At 38.8% G+C, this 22891-nt stretch overlaps 1 protein-coding gene across 1 annotated transcript in view; it reads right to left on the bottom strand.

Moving 5' to 3' along the window:
- Positions 1–22891, bottom strand: part of Ask1 (apoptotic signal-regulating kinase 1) — a 226847-nt gene that overhangs the window by 43816 nt on the left and 160140 nt on the right. Inside the window, exon 17 of the mRNA XM_067152155.2 lies at positions 9308–9466. Within this exon, the coding sequence (XP_067008256.1) occupies positions 9308–9466 (159 nt within the window). The remainder of the gene's footprint in view (positions 1–9307; positions 9467–22891) is intronic.

Below are 22891 nucleotides of genomic sequence, written 5' to 3'. Positions count from 1 at the left end.
GCTAAAAGTTTAGCCAGTTATTAAAATTCGGAACATAAAAATGTGAAAAATGATACAATATATAAAGATGCTAATGGAAAATTGTCTATGATTAAACTATAATCTTATCGGAGACTAAAACTACTTCCATTAAAATTCTAATTAAAAACAGTGCATTTAAAATATTAGTGGAAAACCAAAGTGGTAATAATATAAAGCCAATGACATGAAGTGAGACAGAAGCATCTGTTGAAAAATTGTAAGTGGCCCTTAGCACCGGTAGGTAATAAAATTGGCTGAAACCTTGCCAGAAAATGTCAGTAGATGCAGAAATAATGTTTTATGTTAGTGGAAGTTGTTATTTGTTATCTGTCTCACTTCATGCTGACAGTAGTATACGAGTAATATCCTATTAGAATTGAGTGTGCTTATTTTATTATTGTAAAATATTTGTGTAGTACTGGTGTAGTAGAGGTATCCGTAGAAACTCTTACTAAAATACTGTTGTTGTAATTAGGATAGGCTTAATTGCAGTTTGGAATTGTGTAGTTCTTGTGTATTACTTTCGATATTCAGTAATTAACAGCAGTTTTTATCCTGTTAGGGGTTGTAGAATTAAAAAAAAATAGAGCACGACTAAGAAGTATTGTAGTGTAGTCGTATATTAATTACCTTATTGTTGTGTACTATCCCAGACAATACATCCCTTCGTTCATTTGTTTTTTGCAAATAAGTTATTTTATTTTTTAATTTTATTTTTTCCCCCCGTAAAGAATGGCTAAGGAGCACGAGTGTACTTATTGTGGGTGTGGTGAGGCATTGAGGGGTATGAGGGAGGAGTTGGAAAGTTTGAGGGAGATAATTAGGATTCTCACAGAAGACAGGAAGGAAGAGAGGACTCCCTCAAACAATGTACAGGTTACAGTAGGTGAACAAAAGGGAGGGGAAGGAAAGGGAGGAGTTGTAGAAGACAGGTGGTCTAATGTTCTAAGGGGAAGGAGATTGCAGGCTAAGGACTCTATTCAGGATCAGAATTCAGGACAGGTGTCTGTGTGAAATCGGTACGAGTCACTCCAGGTAGAAGAACAGAGGGAAGATGAGGGACAGGGAACTGTTGCTGAGATGCGTGGAAGTGGGAGGAAGGGAAAAGGTAGGAAAGGGAAATGTAGAGTAGAGGATAGAAAAAGACAGGTGGAACAGGGTCATGGGAAGGAGAAAAGGGAGGAGGAAGTAGCTTCTGCAGCAGTGAGAGAAGATAGGGCTGACCAGGAGGGGAGGGGATCAGATGAGGTGGGGAGGGTTGAGGCACTGGTCATGGGGGATTCCATCGTTAGACACGTGGGGAAAGTGTGTGGAGGAAAAGGAACCAGGGAAGAATGTTATCCAGGAATTAGGTTGAGGCAGATGTTGAGGAAAGTAGAAGAGAGGGAGGAGGGGAAGGAGAAGGTGGTAGTGTTTCACGTTGGTACCAACAACGTAAGGCAAGCTGATATAAGTACCAACATAGTTGGAGATGTGTGGGATCTGGTAAATGCAGCACGGGTGAAGTTTAAGAAAGCGGAGATTGTTATTAGTGGAATACTGTGTAGGAGGGATACTGACTGGAGGGTGATTGGGGATTTAAATGAGACTATGGAGTGGGTATGTGGGAAACTGGGAGTGAAATTTCTAGATCCTAATGGGTGGGTAGGAGATAGGGATCTGCGCTCAGATGGCCTTCATTTAAACCGCACTGGTACATATAAGTTAGGAAATTTGTTTGGAAGGGTTATAGGGAGGTACATTCAGGGAAACGGGATGGCCTAGGGAGCGGTGATAAGGGAACAGGGAACTGGAAATCAAGTAGGGATGACATAAAATTGTTAGTGTTGAACTGTAGAAGTATTGTAAAGAAAGGAATAGAATTAAGTAATTTAATACATATATATTTACCAGACATTGTAATAGGAGTTGAATCATGGCTGAGAAATGATATAATGGATGCAGAAATTTTCTCACGGCACTGGAGTGTGTATCGTAGAGATAGGATAGGAATGGTGGGAGGGGGAGTGTTCATTCTGGTGAAAGAAGAATTTGTAAGCTACGAAAAAGTTAAAGATGAGACACATGAAATTCTAGGTGTAAGGCTCATTTCTAAAGATAATAGGCGACTTGATATATTTGGAGTGTACAGATCGGGAAAGGGTAGCACTGACGTGGATTCGGAATTATTTGATAGGATAGTCAGCTATGTGGGAAACGACATGCAAAGAAATGTGATTGTAGCGGGAGATCTGAATTTGCCAGATGTCAATTGGGAAGGAAATGCGAACGACAGGAAGCATGACCAACAAATGGCAAATAAGTTAATATGGGAAGGACAGCTGATTCAGAAAGTGATGGAACCAACCAGAGGGAAAAAATATCCTGGATGTGGTGCTGATAAAACCAGATGAGCTCTATAGGGAAACTGAAGTAATAGATGGTATTAGTGATCATGAAGCTGTTTTTGTGGTAGTTAAAAATAAATGTGATAGAAAGGAAGGTCTTAAAAGTAGGACTGTTAGGCAGTACCATATGGCTGACAAAGCAGGCATGAGGCAGTTTCTAAAAAGTAACTATGATCGGTGGAAAACGGTAAATAAAAATGTAAACAGACTCTGGGATGGGTTTAAAGAAATTGTTGAGGAATGCGAAAACAGGTTTGTACCTTTAAGGGTGGTAAGGAATGGTAAAGACCCACCTTATTATAATAGAGAAATAAAGAGACTAAGAAGGAGGTGCAGACTGGAAAGAAATAGAGTTAGAAATGGCTGTGGAAGTAAGGAGAAATTGAAGGAACTTACTAGAAAATTGAATCTAGCAAAGAAGGCAGCTAAGGATAACATGATGGCAAGCATAATTGGCAGTCATACAAAAAATTTAGTGAAAAATGGAAGGGTATGTATAGGTATTTTAAGGCAGAAACAGTTTCCAAGAAGGACATTCCAGGAATAATTAATGAACAAGGGAAGTGTGTATGTGAGGATCTTCAAAAGGCAGAAGTATTCAGTCAGCAGTATGTAAAGATTGTTGGTTTCAAGGATAATGTCGAGATAGAGGAGGAGACTAAGGCCAAAGAAGTAATAAAATTTACATATGATAACAATGACATTTACAATAAGATACAAAAGTTGAAAACTAGAAAAGCGGCTGGAATTGATCAGATTTCTGGGGATATACTAAAGACAATGGGTTGGGATATAGTACCATATCTGAAGTACTTATTTGATTATTGTTTGGTCGGAGGAGCTATACCAGATGAATGGAGAGTTGCTATAGTAGCCCCTGTGTATAAAGGAAAGGGTGATAGACATAAAGCTGAAAATTACAGGCCAGTAAGTTTGACATGCATTGTATGTAAGCTTTGGGAAGGCATTCTTTCTGATTATATTAGACATGTTTGTGAAATTAATAACTGGTTCGATAGAAGGCAATTCGGTTTTAGGAAAGATTATTCCACTGAAGCTCAACTTGTAGGATTCCAGCAAGATATAGCAGATATCTTGGATTCTGGAGGTCAAATGGACTGTATCGCGATTGACCTGTCTAAAGCATTTGATAGGGTGGATCATGGGAGACTACTGGCAAAAATGACTGCAATTGGACTAGACAAAAGAGTGACTGAATGGATTGCTATATTTCTAGAAAATAGATCTCAGAGAGTTAGAGTAGGTGAAGTTTTGTCTGACCCTGTAATAGTTGAGAGGGGAGTTCCTCAGGGCAGTGTTATCGGACCTTTATGTTTTCTTATACAGTAGAGTCTCGCTCAACCGACCTTCGCTTATCCGACGTTCCGTGTTATCCGACACTGGTAGACTTAATTTAGAACTTTTGATGGAGACTAAATTCTGGGACACCCGGTGTGGAGGGTGCGACCGTGGGAACACCACTGGCCTGACTGCTGGCGGTAGGACCGATTTTTTTCTCAAGAACAGGTGGAGCGATTCTTCAGTCATTGTTCAGTGTAGTATCGGTTGGGTGCGAATGTTATACTTTTCATATCCTCTGTGAGTATGGCGAGTAAACGGATGAAAGTGATTCTTTCTACGGAAGAAAAGCTGAGTGCGTTAAAGAGACTGGACAAACGGGAAGCTTTCAAAAGTGGTTTCAGAATTTGGTATTGGGCGTGTTACAGTGGGAGAGTGGAAAAGTAAAGAGGGAAGGTTTTTAAAAATGGTGCTCTACCAGAGCAACAAGTGAAGCACTGAAAATTAGAAAAACAATGAAGAAATGTGTGTACGAAAAAGAAGTGAAGCACTGTTTCTTTGGTTCATTCAAAACCGGGAAAAGGGCCAGCCAATATCTGGCCCCATTCTGCAAGAAAAGGCGGTGTATTTCCAGAAGGAAGGGGGCCGACCTTACATTTGCTGCCTGCCAGTGCTGGTTGGCTTCATCAGTGGAAAACACGGTACGGCATTAGGCAGTTTAATATCTGTGGAGAAAATCTCCGATGAGGTTGTGACATTCTAAAAGGAACGTCAAGTAATAATACTTGCTGAAGGATTAACCGGTAATCAGATTTTTAATTCTTATGAGACTGGATGAAATTTCAAGATGGTGCCATCAAAAACTCTCGTAGCCCTCGCAGATTTACTGTTCTTGGCTGTAGTAATGTTACTGGTAACTTAAAAGGAAAATTGTTTATGATTAGTAAATCAAAGAAGCCTAGGGCATTTAAAAATATTTCTTCTCTTCCAGTCCATAACACGAATCAGAAGGCTGCCTGGATGTCTGCTGACATCTTTAAAGACTGTTTCGTTACATAGTTTGTTCCAGATGTAGAAACATTTCCAGCTTCAAACAATCTCCCTACAAAACCTCTTCCTCAACTATACAACGCTCCATCACACCCAAATGAGCAGCAACTTAGAAGTGGTGACATCAAATTCATGTTCCAACATATGCTGGAAACACTGAAGAGGAAATGTCGGCGGAAACTCCTTTCATCCTTAATTGTTGACAAGTTTCTTTTCGTAAGACATTTGGAATATTTTGGTTCAGTACTGCATGTACTGTACAATTGAATTAATACTTCAATAAATAATGTACCGTAAAACATGTCATTGTTTTAGTAATACAGTATGACCTTCCTGTTTGTTTTAGTTCATATTCAAAGTTATTCTGTATTATCCGACATTTTCGCTGATCCGACATACTCCAGGTCCCGTTTAGGTCGGATAATCGAGACTCTACTGTATATATAAATGATATGAGTAAAGGAGTGGAATCGGAGGTAAGGCTTTTTGCGGATGATGTTATTCTCTATAGAGTGATAAATAAGTTACAAGATTGTGAGCAACTGCAACGTGATCTCGAAAATGTTGTGAGATGGACAGCAGGCAATGGTATGTTGATAAACGGGGTTAAAAGTCAGGTTGTGAGTTTCAAAAATAGGAAAAGTCCTCTCAGTTTTAATTACTGCGTTGATGGGGTGAAAGTTCCTTTTGGGGATCATTGTAAGTATCTAGGTGTTAATATAAGGAAAGATCTTCATTGGGGTAATCACATAAATGGGATTGTAAATAAAGGGTACCGATCTCTGCACATGGTTATGAGGGTGTTTAGGGGTTGTAGTAAGGATGTAAAGGAGAGGGCATATAAGTCTCTGGTAAGACCCCAACTAGAGTATGGTTCCAGTGTATGGGACCCTCACCAGGATTACCTGATTCAAGAACTGGAAAAAATCCAAAGAAAAGCAGCTCGATTTGTTCTGAGTGATTTCCGACAAAAGAGTAGCGTTACAAAAATGTGCAATGTTTGGGTTGGGAAGAATTGAGAGAAAGAAAAAGAGCTGCTCGACTAAGTGGTATGTTGAAATAATAACATTAAGTTATTTATTAGACCACCTAATCAATACAAAATCGTCTTGGATGATTTACATAAATTTGTTAGCTAATAGTGGGACATGTTTCACCTTCTCTGAAGGCATCATCAGCCATAGTCTTAACCTTAAATTAAAAATAAGCGTCTAAATAACATGTAGTGATGAAATGAATTTTAAAATCTTGAAGAGATTTGAAGTAAAATAACATTAAAAATAACAATGATGGTTTGAAAATACAATGTGATGAGATACAATAGTGGAAGTATTAACAAAATTACCTTAGAAGGCTGCTAAAATAAGTACAATGGAATAAAACAACAGATTGTTATACAACAAGTAGTAAAATCTTATATGTTGTATAACAATCTGTTGTTTTATTCCATTGTACTTATTTTAGCAGCCTTCTAAGGTAATTTTGTTAATACTTCCACTATTGTATCTCATCACATTGTATTTTCAAACCATCATTGTTATTTTTAATGTTATTTTACTTCAAATCTCTTCAAGATTTTAAAATTCATTTCATCACTACATGTTATTTAGACGCTTATTTTTAATTTAAGGTTAAGACTATGGCTGATGATGCCTTCAGAGAAGGTGAAACATGTCCCACTATTAGCTAACAAATTTATGTAAATCATCCAAGACGATTTTGTATTGATTAGGTGGTCTAATAAATAACTTAATGTTATTATTTCAATCTACATCATCAATACGGACCAAAAATGATATTTATTACATGTAAGTGGTATGTTCCGAGCTGTCAGCGGAGAGATGGCGTGGAATGACATTAGTATACGAATGAGTTTGAAAGGCGTTTATAAAAGTAGGAAAGATCACAATATGAAGATAAAGTTGGAACTCAAGAGGACAAACTGGGGCAAATATTCATTTATAGGAAGGGGAGTTAGGGATTGGAATAACTTACCAAGGGAGATATTCAATAAATTTCCAATTTCTTTGAAATCATTTCGGAAAAGGCTAGGAAAGCAACAGATAGGGAATCTGCCACCTGGGCGACTGCCCTAAATGCAGATCAGTATTGATTGATTGACTTTCATCGGCGGCCTTGGAAAGATTGTATTTATAACAATCATGTTTATGCTTGTGTTCACGCCCCAATTTAATGGGCTTCGCTAACAGTGGTATACCCTGTCAATGGAACGAATGCAATTAGTCCAACGAATACAGGAAACTGCGAAGCACGAAGTTATAATACAAAAAACTCCAACACTTCATTAAAATATGTCATAACCTTAAAAGGCCAAAACTTTTGAGGAACGCCAACTTTGTGAACAAAGTACGTCAAAGAATATAGGTTAAATCACAACAAGCGAACGGAGCAGAACTAAGAATTTTCAGAGCAAAGCCTGTCGACACCTAAGATTCATACAGAAGAACTGTTATCCTGGCTTTAAATTCAATTCCAATAACGACACAAACATCACACTGTTAAAAATACCAATCATGTCAAAGAATGAGTTATCGACTATTGTGGACTTGCCTTCAACCAAAACCGAGTGCTTCCACCCATGCAAATAATCGATTGTACAGAAGTGGAGCGATTTCAGGTTCTCTATGGGAATCAACATCTATATCAAGTGGAGCGATTATCGAATGTTAAATTTTCAAATTTCTGTCCGTGAAGTCGTAAAATGACACCGCACATCTGTAAAACTGTAAAATGCTGCAATTTCCGTAAATTTTACAGATAAACCGTAAAAGTTGGCAAGTATGCATTGGGTTATCAAAATGAAACCAAATGAAAAATTGGTTAAGGTACTGTCTAAGGTATTGAAATCATCAGAGAGCAAATTTCCTAGCCAATTAATATTTCTGCAAATAAAATAAGAGTATTCAAGTAGAACTCACTGTGATATTACATCTATCAAATGATCTCACCTCACATTTTGAGTCTAAACTGACATTTTGTCATATTTTCATAAAAAATTATTTCAGTTACAGAAAACTTATCTTCAGCCCAATGCTCCAAATTTGCAGATAATGCAAATGCAAAATTTTCAGGTCCCTAGACAGTAATACATACTGTACACTCGAACTCTAAGTCTTACCCCCTGTGGGAGGGGGCAATAGGATACACCCTGCCTGTCATAAGAGGTGACTACAGGGGGCACCAGGAGCTCTTAACGTGGGAGCGTGGGGTTAGTGACTATAGTTCTCCTAGCTAAGCCTGACACTTATTTGTGCTACGCTCCTCACTTTCATCTTTCATGTCAGGCCTCCCTTGGTCAACAGTTGTTCCTTTCCAGCCCCAATGGTATTAAGTTTGCAAGGCCTAGGGAGTCTTTCATTTCAACGCCCTTCGTGACGCTTGCCTTTCAGATTTTTTGAAGTGTCAGACCTCTTCCATGTCCTTCTGAATAGCGTTAATACAGAATGGTTGCCAAGTCCTCTTAAAACAAGAATCACCACCACCAACTCCAAGGCTTTGTAAAGGATACGGGTGAAGGGTTGGCATTATGTCACAGATTTCACAGACAATTCACGATTTTATAGAATAAGAAAAATGTCTGGGCCGAAAAGACAAAGGTCAGCTAGGGGCCAATAACCTTTAGGGGCCCCTTTAAACAACAACAACAACAACAACAACAACAACAACACCAACAACACCACCACCACCACCAACAACAACAACAACAACAACAACAACAAAGGTCAGCAATATTTTCCTGTAGGTATTTAGAAGTTCTGAAAGCCAACTTTGGGCAATTTAAATTTGCAACCAAATATCTAAAAGCCATCATGAGTTCAAGTGTGTCTTTGATCTGAAGGTATATGTTACTGTTTGCCATCACTGCAGCAATACTGCAATGACTGTGTGTGTGGGGAACAGTATTCTGAACTGCTCAAAATTGTAGGGTATTATTTCTTTGTTCCTGGGCATAATATGAACAGAAAGGGTCCCAAAGGACAGGTTAACACTAACATCTGTAAGTACAATACAACATGAAACATGTAAGTTGCAGCGAGTTTCATAGGCATATTCAAAATCAAACCAAGTTTTCTTTTTTCTGTTCTCGACTCTGAGAGGTCGAGTGGTATACAAATGCTTGGTACTTTAAAAATACATTTTTGCAGTTTTGTCATTAAATGAGGTAGATATAAACATTCTAATGTTATATTCTTATGATAAATGATAATGTGTATCGGCCATACTAATAAGTTAACTCCATCCTGCTTTGGACCCTTAAACTGTGATATAGTCCTGGTTTTGGACTTTTGGATTATGGCAACCGTATACTGGTCAGTGAAGAGTGAGGGTAGTGTATGTCATTATCATTTGGCTCCGAAATTACAATTAGTATGTTTCATTAACGAAATTCTGGGGTAGTTGCAATTACTTATATAGAATAAAATATTGTATAGCTCCCCCATAACTCTTCCTCAATGCATGGGCCATATAACACAAACTTGCTCTTAACCAATAGACACAAAACATACAAATCATGGTTGTCAACTTACAGCATCTTGGAAGAGGTAGATGGCAAAGTGCAGCTGGTTGATGGCAGCAGCATCAAAGTCCAACTCCTCCTTCAGTGTATGGATAGCACTTTCAATGACCTCACGGTTCTGTTCTGAGATGTAGTCCTTGAGACCTCTCATCAGTGCTTCCAGATGAGACTGTTGAACATAAATTGAGAAATACTACAATTGTGGTTTATGTTTACATGCAGAAAAATAAGAATAAAACTATGAAAAAAATATAGTCCATCCTGATGGATATATCAGCGGAATTTATTAACAGATTAAAAAACCTGTGCTCTGATTATCACGCTTTAGTAAGAGTTGACAGTAGAATTAGACCTTGGTTCAACTAGAAAGGATTCAAAATCTCACTCTTATTGTAAAACAGAAGTTGGTTTAATGAACGGTTTATACTTATCCTTCGGTTTTTAGGCATAAGAACTAAAAAGGCTACATAGATTCCAGATACTGTACTTCCATCATTTCTTACAAGCAAAAATCAATAAACAACTGAGAATAATCACTGGTACAAACAGGTTAACAGAAAAGGAGAGTATTTCATTATGATAGATTAAGGCTAATTTGGGGGAAAAACTAGATGGAATGAACATGCTGCAATGCAGACATACAAGATGCTACTGCTGACGTTGACAATAAAGGGTAATCGAAGCAGAATGAGCCCTAAAAGACAACAGATACTATTTAATGATTTTAAAGTAAGACAATTCTTGCCTTACGCTTTCACATAAATTTGTCTTATATACACTTGCTGACAAACTTGCAAAGTTAGAAAAGTGACAAGCGGTGTTCAGGGCAATTTGTATAGGATGTTATTTAAAACCATTCTAAAAGCATAGAAGTACACCCTTTTATTTTAATTCATAACATGGTTCTGCAAAAAGCTTTTATAAACTGCAAAATTATATACACTGAAGAAAATGAAAATTGCAACACCCAGAAGGAGTGGTGCTACATTGCTGCAATTGAACACGCAGGACGAGTGTTCAGTTGTATAACGTGCTCCAAATTTTTCAACTATTCTACATGATTCTACGTCTGCTACGCTTGACATGCTGCTACTAACCTGTGTGTGTGTGCTCTCTTCGCCTGTCCAGTTTGTACTGTTCGTGCTGCTTACCCTCCCTCCTTTCTTCCCCTACCGCCTCGCTGTGCAATGTGTACCGTCTGCTCTCGTCTTTTCTGGATGTTTCCATCGGAATATAAATAAGGCCTGCTCTGGGCTTGATCGGGGAGTTGGATGAAGACCACGACGTGTGGAGGGATGACTTTATTTTACTTACGCTAGCGGCTGGTCCGTGTGCAATGTTTCTTTTTAAATGGTGTTTAATGTTCATGATTGAAGCTCAAGGACTGCTGGACGGGTGAGCGAACTTTAAATTTATTTTCCCTTGCCATACCTCACTTTCTTTTTAATGCTGCACTTCCTGATTTCATCATGCCGTACTGGCTACTAATGACTGTTCACGCTAATAATATTGCTAGTCTGAGCTGTTGACAGTGGTGTTTTTCTTGCAACTGCATTACGATCTCTTTTCAAAATTTGACTTTCAATTACGTCAAGTGATTATTGTGATATGAACCACTGGATTCCAATAGACTTGGTGAACAAACGCAAGAATAGGACTAATTGTAATTTTATTAACGCCTAGCTTCTGTTTGAAAATTTGAATTCCAACAATGTTTGTAGGTTCTATTTTTCCTAATCCCTGTTGCCAGCCTTAGGTACTGTTCTCTTTCACGTCCTTCCCTTTTTCCCCACGTTCCTGTCCCGGGTTTTATCTTTTCTTCTACTTTTGCTATTGTACAGTGGCCTAATGCCTTTCAAAACTTTCTTAAAATTTTCGTATTAATGGGTAATATCTGTTTACCGTTTTGTAGGATACTCCCAATGTAAACTATTGTAAAATTCATCTTGCCTCGAGTCTAACTGTTTTCTTTAAATTGAAATTAGTGTTGTTAAATGGTCGTCCCATATGTTTTTTGGAAATCAGAAGTATCTACTCTTTAAAATATTGTTGGATTCTTTATCTGTTTCACTTTCTTTGGCTTGTAAAAATCCCTCTTGGTGTTTGTGCTAATATATTATTGTTATGAGAAAACTGTTCCTTCTTTTTCCCTGATTTTTATCACGCGCATTTCCATGTCCTTTAATTATCTGTACTTACCTCGGGTTCCTCTGAAAAAATGGACACAGTAAAATGCTTCCCTATGCGCTCTGCTGAAATCCTTCACTTTGAAAATTGAAATCTGAGTACTTGTGCATGTATGGATTTTTCTGGAGAGTTGTAAAATCCTTTTCGTGGCATGCCATCACTTGCATAGATTGGTGTTTATGTTACTGCGTTAGTCGGACTAGTGTCCAAGTTCATGACTTAGTTATATTCTTCTATGATCGTGTTTGTTTTGTTGGTATTTTTACTTACCATTTCCACTCTGGTGTATTGCGAGATTATTCTGAGTGTACATATCTACCCAAAATGCGACACCCTTACCCAAGTCTACAAAACCTAACGTCACAGTTGTGATTCGATGATTACACTTTCAGGTCCCTCTGACTGCAAGTTTGGACAACAATCAATACAGGATGTGCCCACCACGAGCTGCAATACATTGATGAATTCGTCGAGGCATGGAGTCAATAAGGCCCTGGATCGCTTCCTGAGGAATTGTGGCCCATGCTTGTTGCACTGCATGGGTTAGTTGTTCCAGATTTGTGGGTGGCTGAGGACGGTTGGCCAGTTGTCGACCCATCATGTCCCACACAAGCTCAATAGGACTGAGGTCCGGGGATCTGGCGGGCCATTCTAAGGTTTTATTTCCAGAAGGGTACACAGTCTATCGTAGAGACCGAGGAGATAAAAAGGGAGGGGAGGTGTTTATTCTGGTGAAGGAAACTTATTGTTCACATGAATGGTTTACTGATGAAAGGGATGAAATATTAGGGATAAAATTAGTTTGTGATAATATGAAGGACGTGGGAATTATAGGAACATACAGGCCTGGAAGAGAGGAGAGAGACATGGAAATATTTGAGAAAATAATAGATTATACTCATAAAAACAATAATGATATGGTAATAATTGGGGGAGATCTAAATTTGCCTGAAGTTGAATGGAATGGAGCTGCAAGTGAAGCCCATGAACAGAAACTGGCAAATAAGTTAATTTGGGAGGGAGGATTTACACAAGTAGTACAAGAACCGACTCGTCTCAATAACTTACTAGATGTATTCTTGGTTAAACCATAGGAAATTGTTGATAAAACTGAGGTAATTGAAGGAACAGGAGACCATAAGGCTGTAATAATGGATGTAGGACTCTTACCAAAAAGGCTTAATAAGAGGGTTACACAAGACAAGAAATTATACAGAAAAACTAAAGTTGATGAATTTGGGACTTACCTTAAATCACCCCCCGTTGTTGGATAAGTGAAGGGAGTAATGTGGATACACTCTGGGCTAAATTTAACCAATTTATAAAGGAAAGGGAGATAAAAGGAAACCAGAGAACTACAGACCAATCAGCCTGACCAGTATAGTTTGTAAAATACTGGAGAGTTTAATATCAAAGTACATCAGAGGGATATGTGATGATAAAACTTGGTTCATGAGGAGCCAGTATGGATTTAGAAAGAAATTTTCTTGTGAGGCACAACTGATGCGATTTCAGCAGGAGATATCAGATCAATTGGATTCATAAGGTCAGTTAGATTGCATAGCCATAGATCTTTCCAAAGCCTTTGATAGAGTGGAACATGGAATATTATTAAAGAAATTGGAGGGAATAGGATTGGACGTAAGGGTTACATGTTGGATAAAAACATTTCTAAATTCAAGGGTTCAGAAAGTCAAAGCAGGAAATAATGTATCGCAGGAAGAGAAAGTTTGGAAGGGAATTGCTCAGGGTAGTATAATCAGTCCGTTACTTTTCTTAATACACGCAAATGATTTAGGGAACAATATAACATCAAAAATAAGATTGTATGCAGATGACATAATTGTTTATAGGGAAATAAATACCATTGAGGATTGTTCAGAATTACAAAGGGACCTTGAAAGTATCCAACAATGGGTTGAAGAAAATAATATGAAGGTTAATGGAGGCAAAGCAACTGTTACAACTTCTACAAAGAGGAGCTTTAAAACTGAATTTGAATATACTTTGGATGAGGTAGTTATCCCAAAAGATGGCAAGTGCACATATTTAAATGTGAGATTTGAAAGTAATTTGCACTGGAAGGGTCATGTTGATGACATTGTTGGGAAAGCATACAGATCGTTACATGTCATAATGAGGCTACTTAAAGGATGCAATAAAGAATTAAAAGAAAAAAGTTACTTAAGTATGGATCGTCCATTATTGGAATATACAAACAGTGTTTGGGATCCTCACCAAGAATACCTAATAAAAGAAATAGATAGTGTGCAGAGGAAAGCAGCAAGATTTGTAACAGGGGAAATATTAAAGGAACTTGGGTGGGAAACTTTAAGTAAGAGAAGGGAGAAAACTAGACTTATAGGATTATATAGAGCCTATACAAGAGAAAAAGCATGGGGAGATATCTGTGAGAGGCTTCAGTTGGAAAATAATTATATCGGCAGGACAGACCACAAATACAAAATTAGAAGGAATTTTAGCAGAAGCGATTGGGGTAAATTTTCATTCCTTGGGAAGGGTGTGAAGGAGTGGAACAGTTTACCAGGGGTAGTGTTTGATCCTTTTCCAAAATCTGTACAGATATTCAAGAAGAGAATAAACAGCAACAGAGAAAATAAATGAAGTGTTAGAGGGCATTCGACCAGTGCAGGTTTTTGTAAATAAAAAAAAAAAACGTGTGTGAATAAATTAATTCTATCCTCTGGTCTAAGGAGTTTGGACAGCCAAAGTAGGGGACTGCCTGTAGGGGTGAAGTACAGTGGGGACTTTGAGGGCCCTGGGACCGCTACGGTAGCTGTGAAGGCCCTTCAGGAACTCTAAAAATTGGTGGTAAAAGGGGCTCTGGTTAAGACGCAGCAGGTCGTTATGCTACTTAGGTTCCAGAATGGGTAAAAAAAAAATTAAAAAAAAAAAAACAAGTAAATAAATGCAATGTAATCTTATACCAGTTGTACAGTATCATTTGAAGTAATTCCACATACTGTATATCAGTTGACTATATTTGTAAGTAGTACAGGAGATATTATAAGTAGAATTTTGTAAACAATATAAATTTATTTAGGATGAGCTGCGTGTTTAATAGAAAAAATTATTAGCGTAAATTGTATAATATTGTATTATAGGAAAATTTTCTTCTCTTGTTAATTTAACATTTAGTGCTTGACAATAATGTATTTTAGTGTACCTTGCCACTGAGGTAGACACTTCATTTGCAAATAAAGAGATCTTTATTTGATTTAATGTCATGGAGAGCTTCTCTGGAGATGCGTGCAGTGTGAACCCGGGCATTGTCCTGCTGAAACATCCCATTAGCAATGTTCGTCATCATAGGGACAACCACTGGATTGCGTACCCTATCAACGTACTGTCGAGCAGTCATAGTGCCCTCAACAAGCACTAATTGTGATTTCACATTAAAGCCAATAGCTCCCCAGACCATAACGCTTGGTGTTAGCCCTGTGTGCCTCTCGACAATAAGATCTAGGCGGCCCCTCTCCCCGGTACGTCGTCGCACACGATTCCGGCGATCACTACGGGCAAGACAGAAGCGCGATTCATCACTAAAGATGACCCTATCCCATTCGTCGACCCACGTCGATCTTTCTCGACACCAGGCCAGCCTTACACGTCGCTGTTGTGGGGTCAATGGAACACCTTCTGCAGGGACATGGGCTCGTAAGCCAGCTGCACGCAGGCGATTACCAACTGTTTGTTGTGTAACGTGGGGTGCCACAGCTGCTCGAATTTGCGCTGCTGTTGCATGGGGTTCCATCCGGACCATCCAAATGATGCGGCGATCCTCTCTCACAGTTCTCTGTCGCGCAGGACCTGTGCCAGGTCTATGAGAGTAGGTACTTTCATTTAACCACTGCTGCCATACAGGTTGTACCGTAGATGCCTGTCGGCCAACACGTGCAGCGACAGTCCTTAGCGATAATCCAGCCTCATACAGCCCAATTATCCGAGCCCTCTCAATCGGCGACAGTTGTTGATAGCGTGCTCTTCTTTGTCGTCGAGGCATGTTTGACGGTGAACACTTCACTGCACAGACTGCAAGTCAACTATGCTACGCCAGAGTCTGTATAGTGGAGTTGATTCCTCCATGACCAATCACATTGGGAGACCTGTAGCAACAGTCCAATGGGTCTGAAACTTTGATCGTTTGCATACCTATATGGCATCGTTCCATATCTTGAAAATCAACACAAACGACCAATGCCTTCATGGTGTTGCAATTTCCATTTTCTTAAGTGTATTTTAAATATGAAGTGCACAATGAGTCTCCACAAATACGGCACCATACTAAATCAATTAAACTCATCATAAAAAAGGACTAAACAAAGTGGAGAGTTTTATGCAGAACAATAAACGAAGTGGTAGTAGTGGCGGTGGTATTATCATCATGGTCATCATTTTACAGTTTGTTTCCCGGGTACTGTTGGTGAGCCTCTTCCACTCTGTGTTATTGAGAAACATCCTTTTGTTAATGGCGTCCTCCCGTGTTTTTCCCCTATCTGCAATGTCCGTCCGGTGGGTTCTTGGTCTTCCCAACGTCCCTCTTCCTGCCACATGCCTCTCCAAGTTAACATAAGCTGTCCTTGTTGGCTCCATCCTCATTACATGCCTGAACTACCTCAATTCAATCATGCTGACTCGATCTAACAATGATGTCTTAATCCCAGCTTCTTTTCTAACCATATCATTCCCTAACTTGTCCAGTTTTGATTTTTTAATTGTACCTTGAGCAGGTCAACAGAGGAATTACTGAAAAAGTTGCTTTCAAGAATAATACGAGCCTCGGATGTAGGAATTCGTCAGTTTGGTGCGAATGACGGTTTACTGCCCGATGTTACACCAGCTACCCAAACCAAACAAAGACAAACATCCTGACATTGACAAACAAAACTGAAGAGCTGGTTGACCTCATGGAAAGGAGAATACTTCTGATCATGGGCCTGAGTGAAACAAAGTGGAAGAAAACTGGGAAAATGAATATCAGATTGGACTATAGTCTCTACTGGTCTGGAAATGAAGTAGAGTCTAAGAATGGAGTTGGATTTTTAATACATAAAGACATAGATGCTTCTAGTGAAGAAGAGTTTGTTAGTGAAAGGATAATTAAGTTATCTGTGAACTTAGGAGGGGAAAAGTACAATGTGATCCAAGTCTATGCTCCACAGGTAGGATGCTGAAAAGAGGAAAAGGCCAACTTCCTTAATAACTTGGAAGAACACACTGAGTATGAGAATCTAATTTTAATGGGTGATTTAATTCACAAGTTGGCTCACAACGAACAGGATATGAATCCACACTGGGCCCTCATGGAATAGGAAACAGAAATGAAGAGGGAGAATATATGCTAGATCTATGCATGAGAAACAACCTGATAGTGAGTCACACTGAGTTCAAGAAAATGGACTCCCATAAAATCACAAGATATAGCTAGGATGATGAAATAGGTACAGTAATAGATTATATTCTGATAGATCAAAATGTATGGAAAAATGTCAGTGATGTCAAGGTCATTCCAAGTGAAGACATTGGTGGAGACCATAGACTGTTGGTTGCAGTTATTGCAAAGAAAAGACCTCCCAAAGTCTGTAACAAAAGAGTCCCAAAAATAAAAACCTGGCAACTAACCGAGCCAAGTGTAAAAGAAGAATTCAGGGAAGGTGTCCGCAGGTTGTTGCCGAGACAAGAACTGAAAATGGTAGTAGAATGGGATACTCTAGAGAAGGTTGTGGTTGGTACAGCAGAAAAAGTATGTAGACAACAGAGTCAAATAAGAAAACCTAAAGAAACTGCCTGGTGGAATGATGATATTAAAAAGGCTATCAATGACAGAAACCGTGCAAGAAGATCCTTATATCAAGCAAGAACATGGGGAGATCAACATGAAACAGAGAAGCTGTCACTTTACAGAAAGTAAAAATTACAGGTCCAACAGTTGGTTGTAGCTGAAAAGCAGACATACAAGGAAGATATCTGGCTACCAAAATAACGCAGGATGGAAATAAAAAAACTGTTATACAGTACTGTTAAGAATAGAAGAACTCAAACTGAATCCATCCAATCTGTAGAATTACCTAATGGTCAGGTGATTAGGGATAAGACCAAAATATTACAGGAGTTCCAAAGGCACTTTGAAACTTTGATGAACTGTTATGAAAATGTCACTCCATTAGACGACAAACCTTGATTTTGGCAGCACAAATTAGTGTTGAGATGATCAAAGCACTAGGAGAGGTTGGACAACAGTGGATGTACAGAGTAATAAATAGAATCTGGAAAGATAATGTAATACCCAATGACTGGAAGCAAGGAGTCATCATCCCATTGTTGAAAAAAGGTGATAGAAAGAAATGTACCAACTACAGAGGTATAACTCGGCTGTCACATGGCCTCAAAATCTACGAATCCATCCTTGAGAGCAGGATTAGAAAATATGTTGAACCTACATTTGAAGACGAACAACATGGATTTAGACCTCATAGATCAACTATAGACCTCATTTTTGCCATCAGAATGCTCTACGAGAAGTACTGGGAGAAAGGTAAAACACTTATGACTGTTTTTTTGGACATCAAGAAAGCATATGACCATGTACCTTGCAGGCATATATGGGAATGTTTGAGACATAAGAAAGTGCCCGATGACATCATAGCACGAGTACAACGATTATATGATGAAACCAAGTGTTGTGTCCAGGTCCAGGATGGAAGGTCAGGTTGGTTCGAAACAAAGAGTGGAGTCCAGCAAGGAAGTTGTCTTTCACCACTTCTCTTCATAATCATAATGGATTGTTTTAAAAGCGGTTAAAAGAAAGGAGCCAACAACTAATGCCCTGGTTTTTGCTGATGATGTAATGGTATGGGTTGAGACACAAGCGGAAGTACAAACTAGACTAGATCTCTGGCAAGAAGCTTTTACAACCTTAGGTATCAAAATCAGCAAAACGAAGACAGTTGGCTTGGTGATGAGTAGAAACTTTCCAAATGTTCATCTAAGAATTGGAGATGATGAGATGGATATTGTAGACAACTTCCAGTAGTTAGGTAGTGTTCTGTCATCAGACAATACCATACATCAAGAGATCAGTAATAGAATACAGAAAGCTTCCAAATTCCATCATGCTGTACGTCAAATACTTTGGGATGAAACATTTCCGTTCGTTTTTAAGATCGGCTTGTACAAAATATATCACGTACCTATACTGACACATGGCCTGGAAGCAGCAACACTCACTGGACAAACAAAGAGTCTTCTTCAGGCAACAGAAATGAAATTCCTCCCTTCTTGTCTACAAAATACAAAAATGGATAAAATAAGGAATGTGGATATCCAGCAACAGCATGGATTGGAAAGAAGCTTGCTGGAGACTCTAGAAGTGAAGAGACTGCAATGATATGCTCACATGAAAAGAATGGACCCTCACAGGACACCTTGAACGTACTTTGACCACAATATTCCTGGGAAGAGACCAAGAGGAAGACCTCATGATGTTTGGGAACAACAGATAATGAATGACCTTGAAATTAGAGATGTGAACTGGCGTCGCATATATGAGCAGCATCTGTGGATGGATAGGACAAACTGGAGGAGACTCGTACAACCGCACCCGGCTTGCTGCAGCGAAGAAGTGATGATGATGATGATGATGACCTTGAGTCTATTATCACACATGTCTAAAATATTAACAAGAATAGTATACAACCAAATAAACAACAAAACTGAACAGAATTTGGATGAAGATTAGTTTGGATTTAAACAGAATAGAGGAACAAGGGAGGCTATTTTAATGTTAAGACAGATTGCAGATAAAACACTGGACCTAAAAAGAATGCTGTTTGTTGCATTTGTGGACTTGGAGAAAGCTTTCGATAATGTGAATTGGAATGTGTTGATGAAAATTATGACTAATGTTGGTCTAGATTTCAGAGACAGACAGATAGTATATGAATTGTACAAATGTCAAAGAGGCATTATAAACATAAAGGGTGAACTACAAGAGGCATACATAAAGAAAGGAGTATGCCAAGAATGCAATTTATCATCAGTGCTATTCAACTTGTATAGTGAGGAGGGAATTAAGGAATGTAAACAGACTATGCAAGGAATTACGATCAATGGAGTAGAAATTAAAATTATAAGATTTGCTGACTATATAGCTATCATTGAAGAGAATGAAGAAAATCTGCAAAAAGTGTTAACAGGAATGAATAAGATACTGCGAGAGGAGTATAACATGAAAATCAACACAAAGAAGACAGAGATCATGGTGTTCACCTGCCAGCAAATTACAGCTGACATTAGGGTTAACGATGTACCACTGAAACAAGTTAATACGTTCACTTATTTAGGAAGAAAAATCACATCAGATGGCATAAATTCAGAAGACATAAAAAGAAGAATTGCGCAAGCAAAAATAGCCTTCAACAACAAACGGGTGCTTCTTACATCAAGGAACTTAAATGCTTAAAAGCATTTAGAAAATGCTATGTCTGGAGTGTGGCACTGTACGGCTCAGAAACTTGAAACACTTGGCACAGGTTATAGGAGAGGACTGGAAGTATTTGAAATGTTATGTTGGAGGAGAACACAGAAAATCTCGTGGATGGCAAGGCTGACAAATGAAGTTCTTACAAGATTTGATGTAAAAAGAGCCCTATTGAAAACAATAATGAAGAGAACAGACCAGTTAATAGGACATCTGTATAGGAACAACGATTTTTTAATAACTTATGGAAGGAATGGTACAAGGCAAAAGAGGCAGAGGAAGACCCAGATTACAATACATGAAACAGACTCAAGGAGATATAGGAGCAAAATCACATGAAAAAGTGAAGAGTCTATCAGAGAGGAGTAGAGGAGAAGAATTGCTGCCAGATTGAGAATAAGAGAGAGAGGGACATCAGGAACTTCATCTCAGATGCCTGTAACCTTAATGAGTTTCGATACCATAGGTTAAGATCGGTATTTGAAATTTTTTTTTATTTTATTGGTACTTCGAGAACCCAGAGTGTTTGTACTTGCTGGTAAAAATGAGAGCTCTTCTGCCACTCCATTAGCCATCTCCTTTGTGGCCAGCGTGTATGGAGAAATTGCAATGTCGAGGTATGTAAAGTTTTTCACACTTTCCAGTGGATGATTTCCTAGCATGATGTTCGCTGATTGTCCCTCTCTGTTTATTGCCATCGCTACTGTTTTGGCTCTGCTTATCTTGAGACAAGAGCCCTGAAACTTAGCCTCAACTGTACTTCCTCCTCAATTTCTCCCCAGATTGCAATGTCATCAGCCAAGGCCATTGCATCTAGTTGACCGCAGGTTTCCCTCATGTTCTTCATTACGTCATCCATGATGGTGATAAACAATAACGGGGACAGTGCACTGCCTTGCTGGACTCCACTTCTGGTCTGGAACCACGATGAGTTACAAGAAATAAATTTAATTATTAAGCATGTATGTCGACCTTAACAGCATTATGGTGCTGTTGGGGGAAAATTCCACCATTACAAAATCTATCTCTCTTTTTCTTTTTTTATGTCTGCAATAGTCTTGTGTTATTATAATTAGCCTGTGTGCTGTCTGGAACTGAACTGTGTGTAAGATGGTTGCATGCCTGTGACAGTGAGCGTGTAAGGGAAGGAACGAGGGGGTTGAGGAGAGTGAGCAGGGAGCGGGAGTAGATGGTTGTTCTAGCTTGTTATGGTGTTGGATTGTATTTTATTTTATTTTGTACTACCTGTTGTACCCGGGGTTATTCAGATAGTTTTTGAATAGTAGTAGTTTTATTGCCTGTTAATTATGTGTGAAGTGATTTTTTTGTAGAATTCCTTATTGAGACGTTGATATTTTATGACCTATTATGTAGTTTTACAGTTATTTATGTGTGTCTGATTTCAAGTATTAAATTATTTCATTTTCAAGTGCTGTAAAACCTTGCCCTTGTGAAAGCCTGAACTGACTGGGAAATATTTGATAGACGGGTCACCAATCAGTCTTGCGAGCCAGAAAACTACGGATTCAACACTAATCTCAGTCATTGCAGACTATTTACTTTTCACCCCATCTCAGCCCCCATCCAACGGAGGCTGAACGTGGGCTTAAAAGGTATCTAGAGCATCACAATTCATCTCAGCAACATATAAACTACGGATTCGACATTAATATTGGTTAATTTTAATTATTTGTACATGTCATCCCCTCCCATTCCTCTCCCCTAGCGAGAGTAGGAATTTCTCACCTCCATAGTATTTTTTTCTTCCTCTTTTCCTTCTAGTAAGTCATATGTGTACCAAGTTTGGTTGAGAGCTATGCTGAAACATATATCCATAATCTTGATCATTTTGGGTGTTTTCTGCCCCGTCACTTCTCACTCCCCATGCCAATGGGATTGTATTGTATTTTCCCCAAAAAGTACCATTACCAGGATGAGTGTCCATCACCGAATCGTGCACAGCTGGTATAATGCTCAAACAGCATCTGAATTTTTCTCACCAGTCCCTCTGGCACATTCTTCTTTCTTAGGCATTCCCACATCATCTTTCTAGCAATGCTGTCATACACCTTCTCAATATACAGGAAATCCATGAATAGATCTTTGCCTTTCTCTCCATATTCCTCCATTAACATACAGATACAGAAGATTAGGTCTGTTGCGGACCTATTGGGCCGGAAGCCATACTGTTCTTCCTCTAACTGTGGCTCTAAAATGACTCACAATTTGCTCTCTTAAGCCCACGACTAAGCAGCATTATTTCCCGGTAGTTGGAACATTTTTGGCTATTTCCTTTCTTAAACAGGGGGATAACGACACCCTGTGTAGCCACTGCAAACCTTGAACTCCTGCAGCTTTAATCATGCCCATGTTGACTTTGATTCCTGGGAATTTCCCTTGTGGCATCTTCTTAAGGGATGTTTTTGTTACTAGGAGGCTCCTCTGCATAGATTTCAACAGCTGGTTTGTTTGTTCTCTGATCTACTTCTGTCCTGTTCAATAGGTGATCAAATTCCTCAGAATCTCTCTATGTCCCCTTCCTTCCTGGCGAGGTTTTCATTAGGATTCTCAACTGCTTTGATGGTTTCAACTGCATTCATTTTGTTTTTTATCACTCTGCACAATAGTTTCATACTGCCTCCACAGTCTTCCTCCAGTTTTTTTTTAGTAAAGTTCTCCCAGGACTTCATCTTCTCTTCTACTACTCTTAATTCTCAGTTTCTTGTCCCATTAAACTTGCTCAAGGTCTCTGATCTTCCACTCATCTCGTATCTGTCCTGGCTTGGATTTCTCTCTTGAGTTCTTTTTGTACCATGTTCCTTTCCATTATTGATGATCATACTCTTTAATTCCACCAGGGTGTCTCTTTTCCCCTTACCATAGCATCTGTCTTCCTGCAAAGCACAA

Source organism: Anabrus simplex, chromosome 8, assembly GCF_040414725.1.
Source record: "Anabrus simplex isolate iqAnaSimp1 chromosome 8, ASM4041472v1, whole genome shotgun sequence".
In the NCBI taxonomy this organism is placed as follows: Eukaryota; Metazoa; Arthropoda; class Insecta; order Orthoptera; family Tettigoniidae; genus Anabrus; species Anabrus simplex.
The sequence above is the reverse complement of the archived record's forward strand: the minus strand, read 5'-3'. Positions and strand labels throughout refer to the sequence as shown.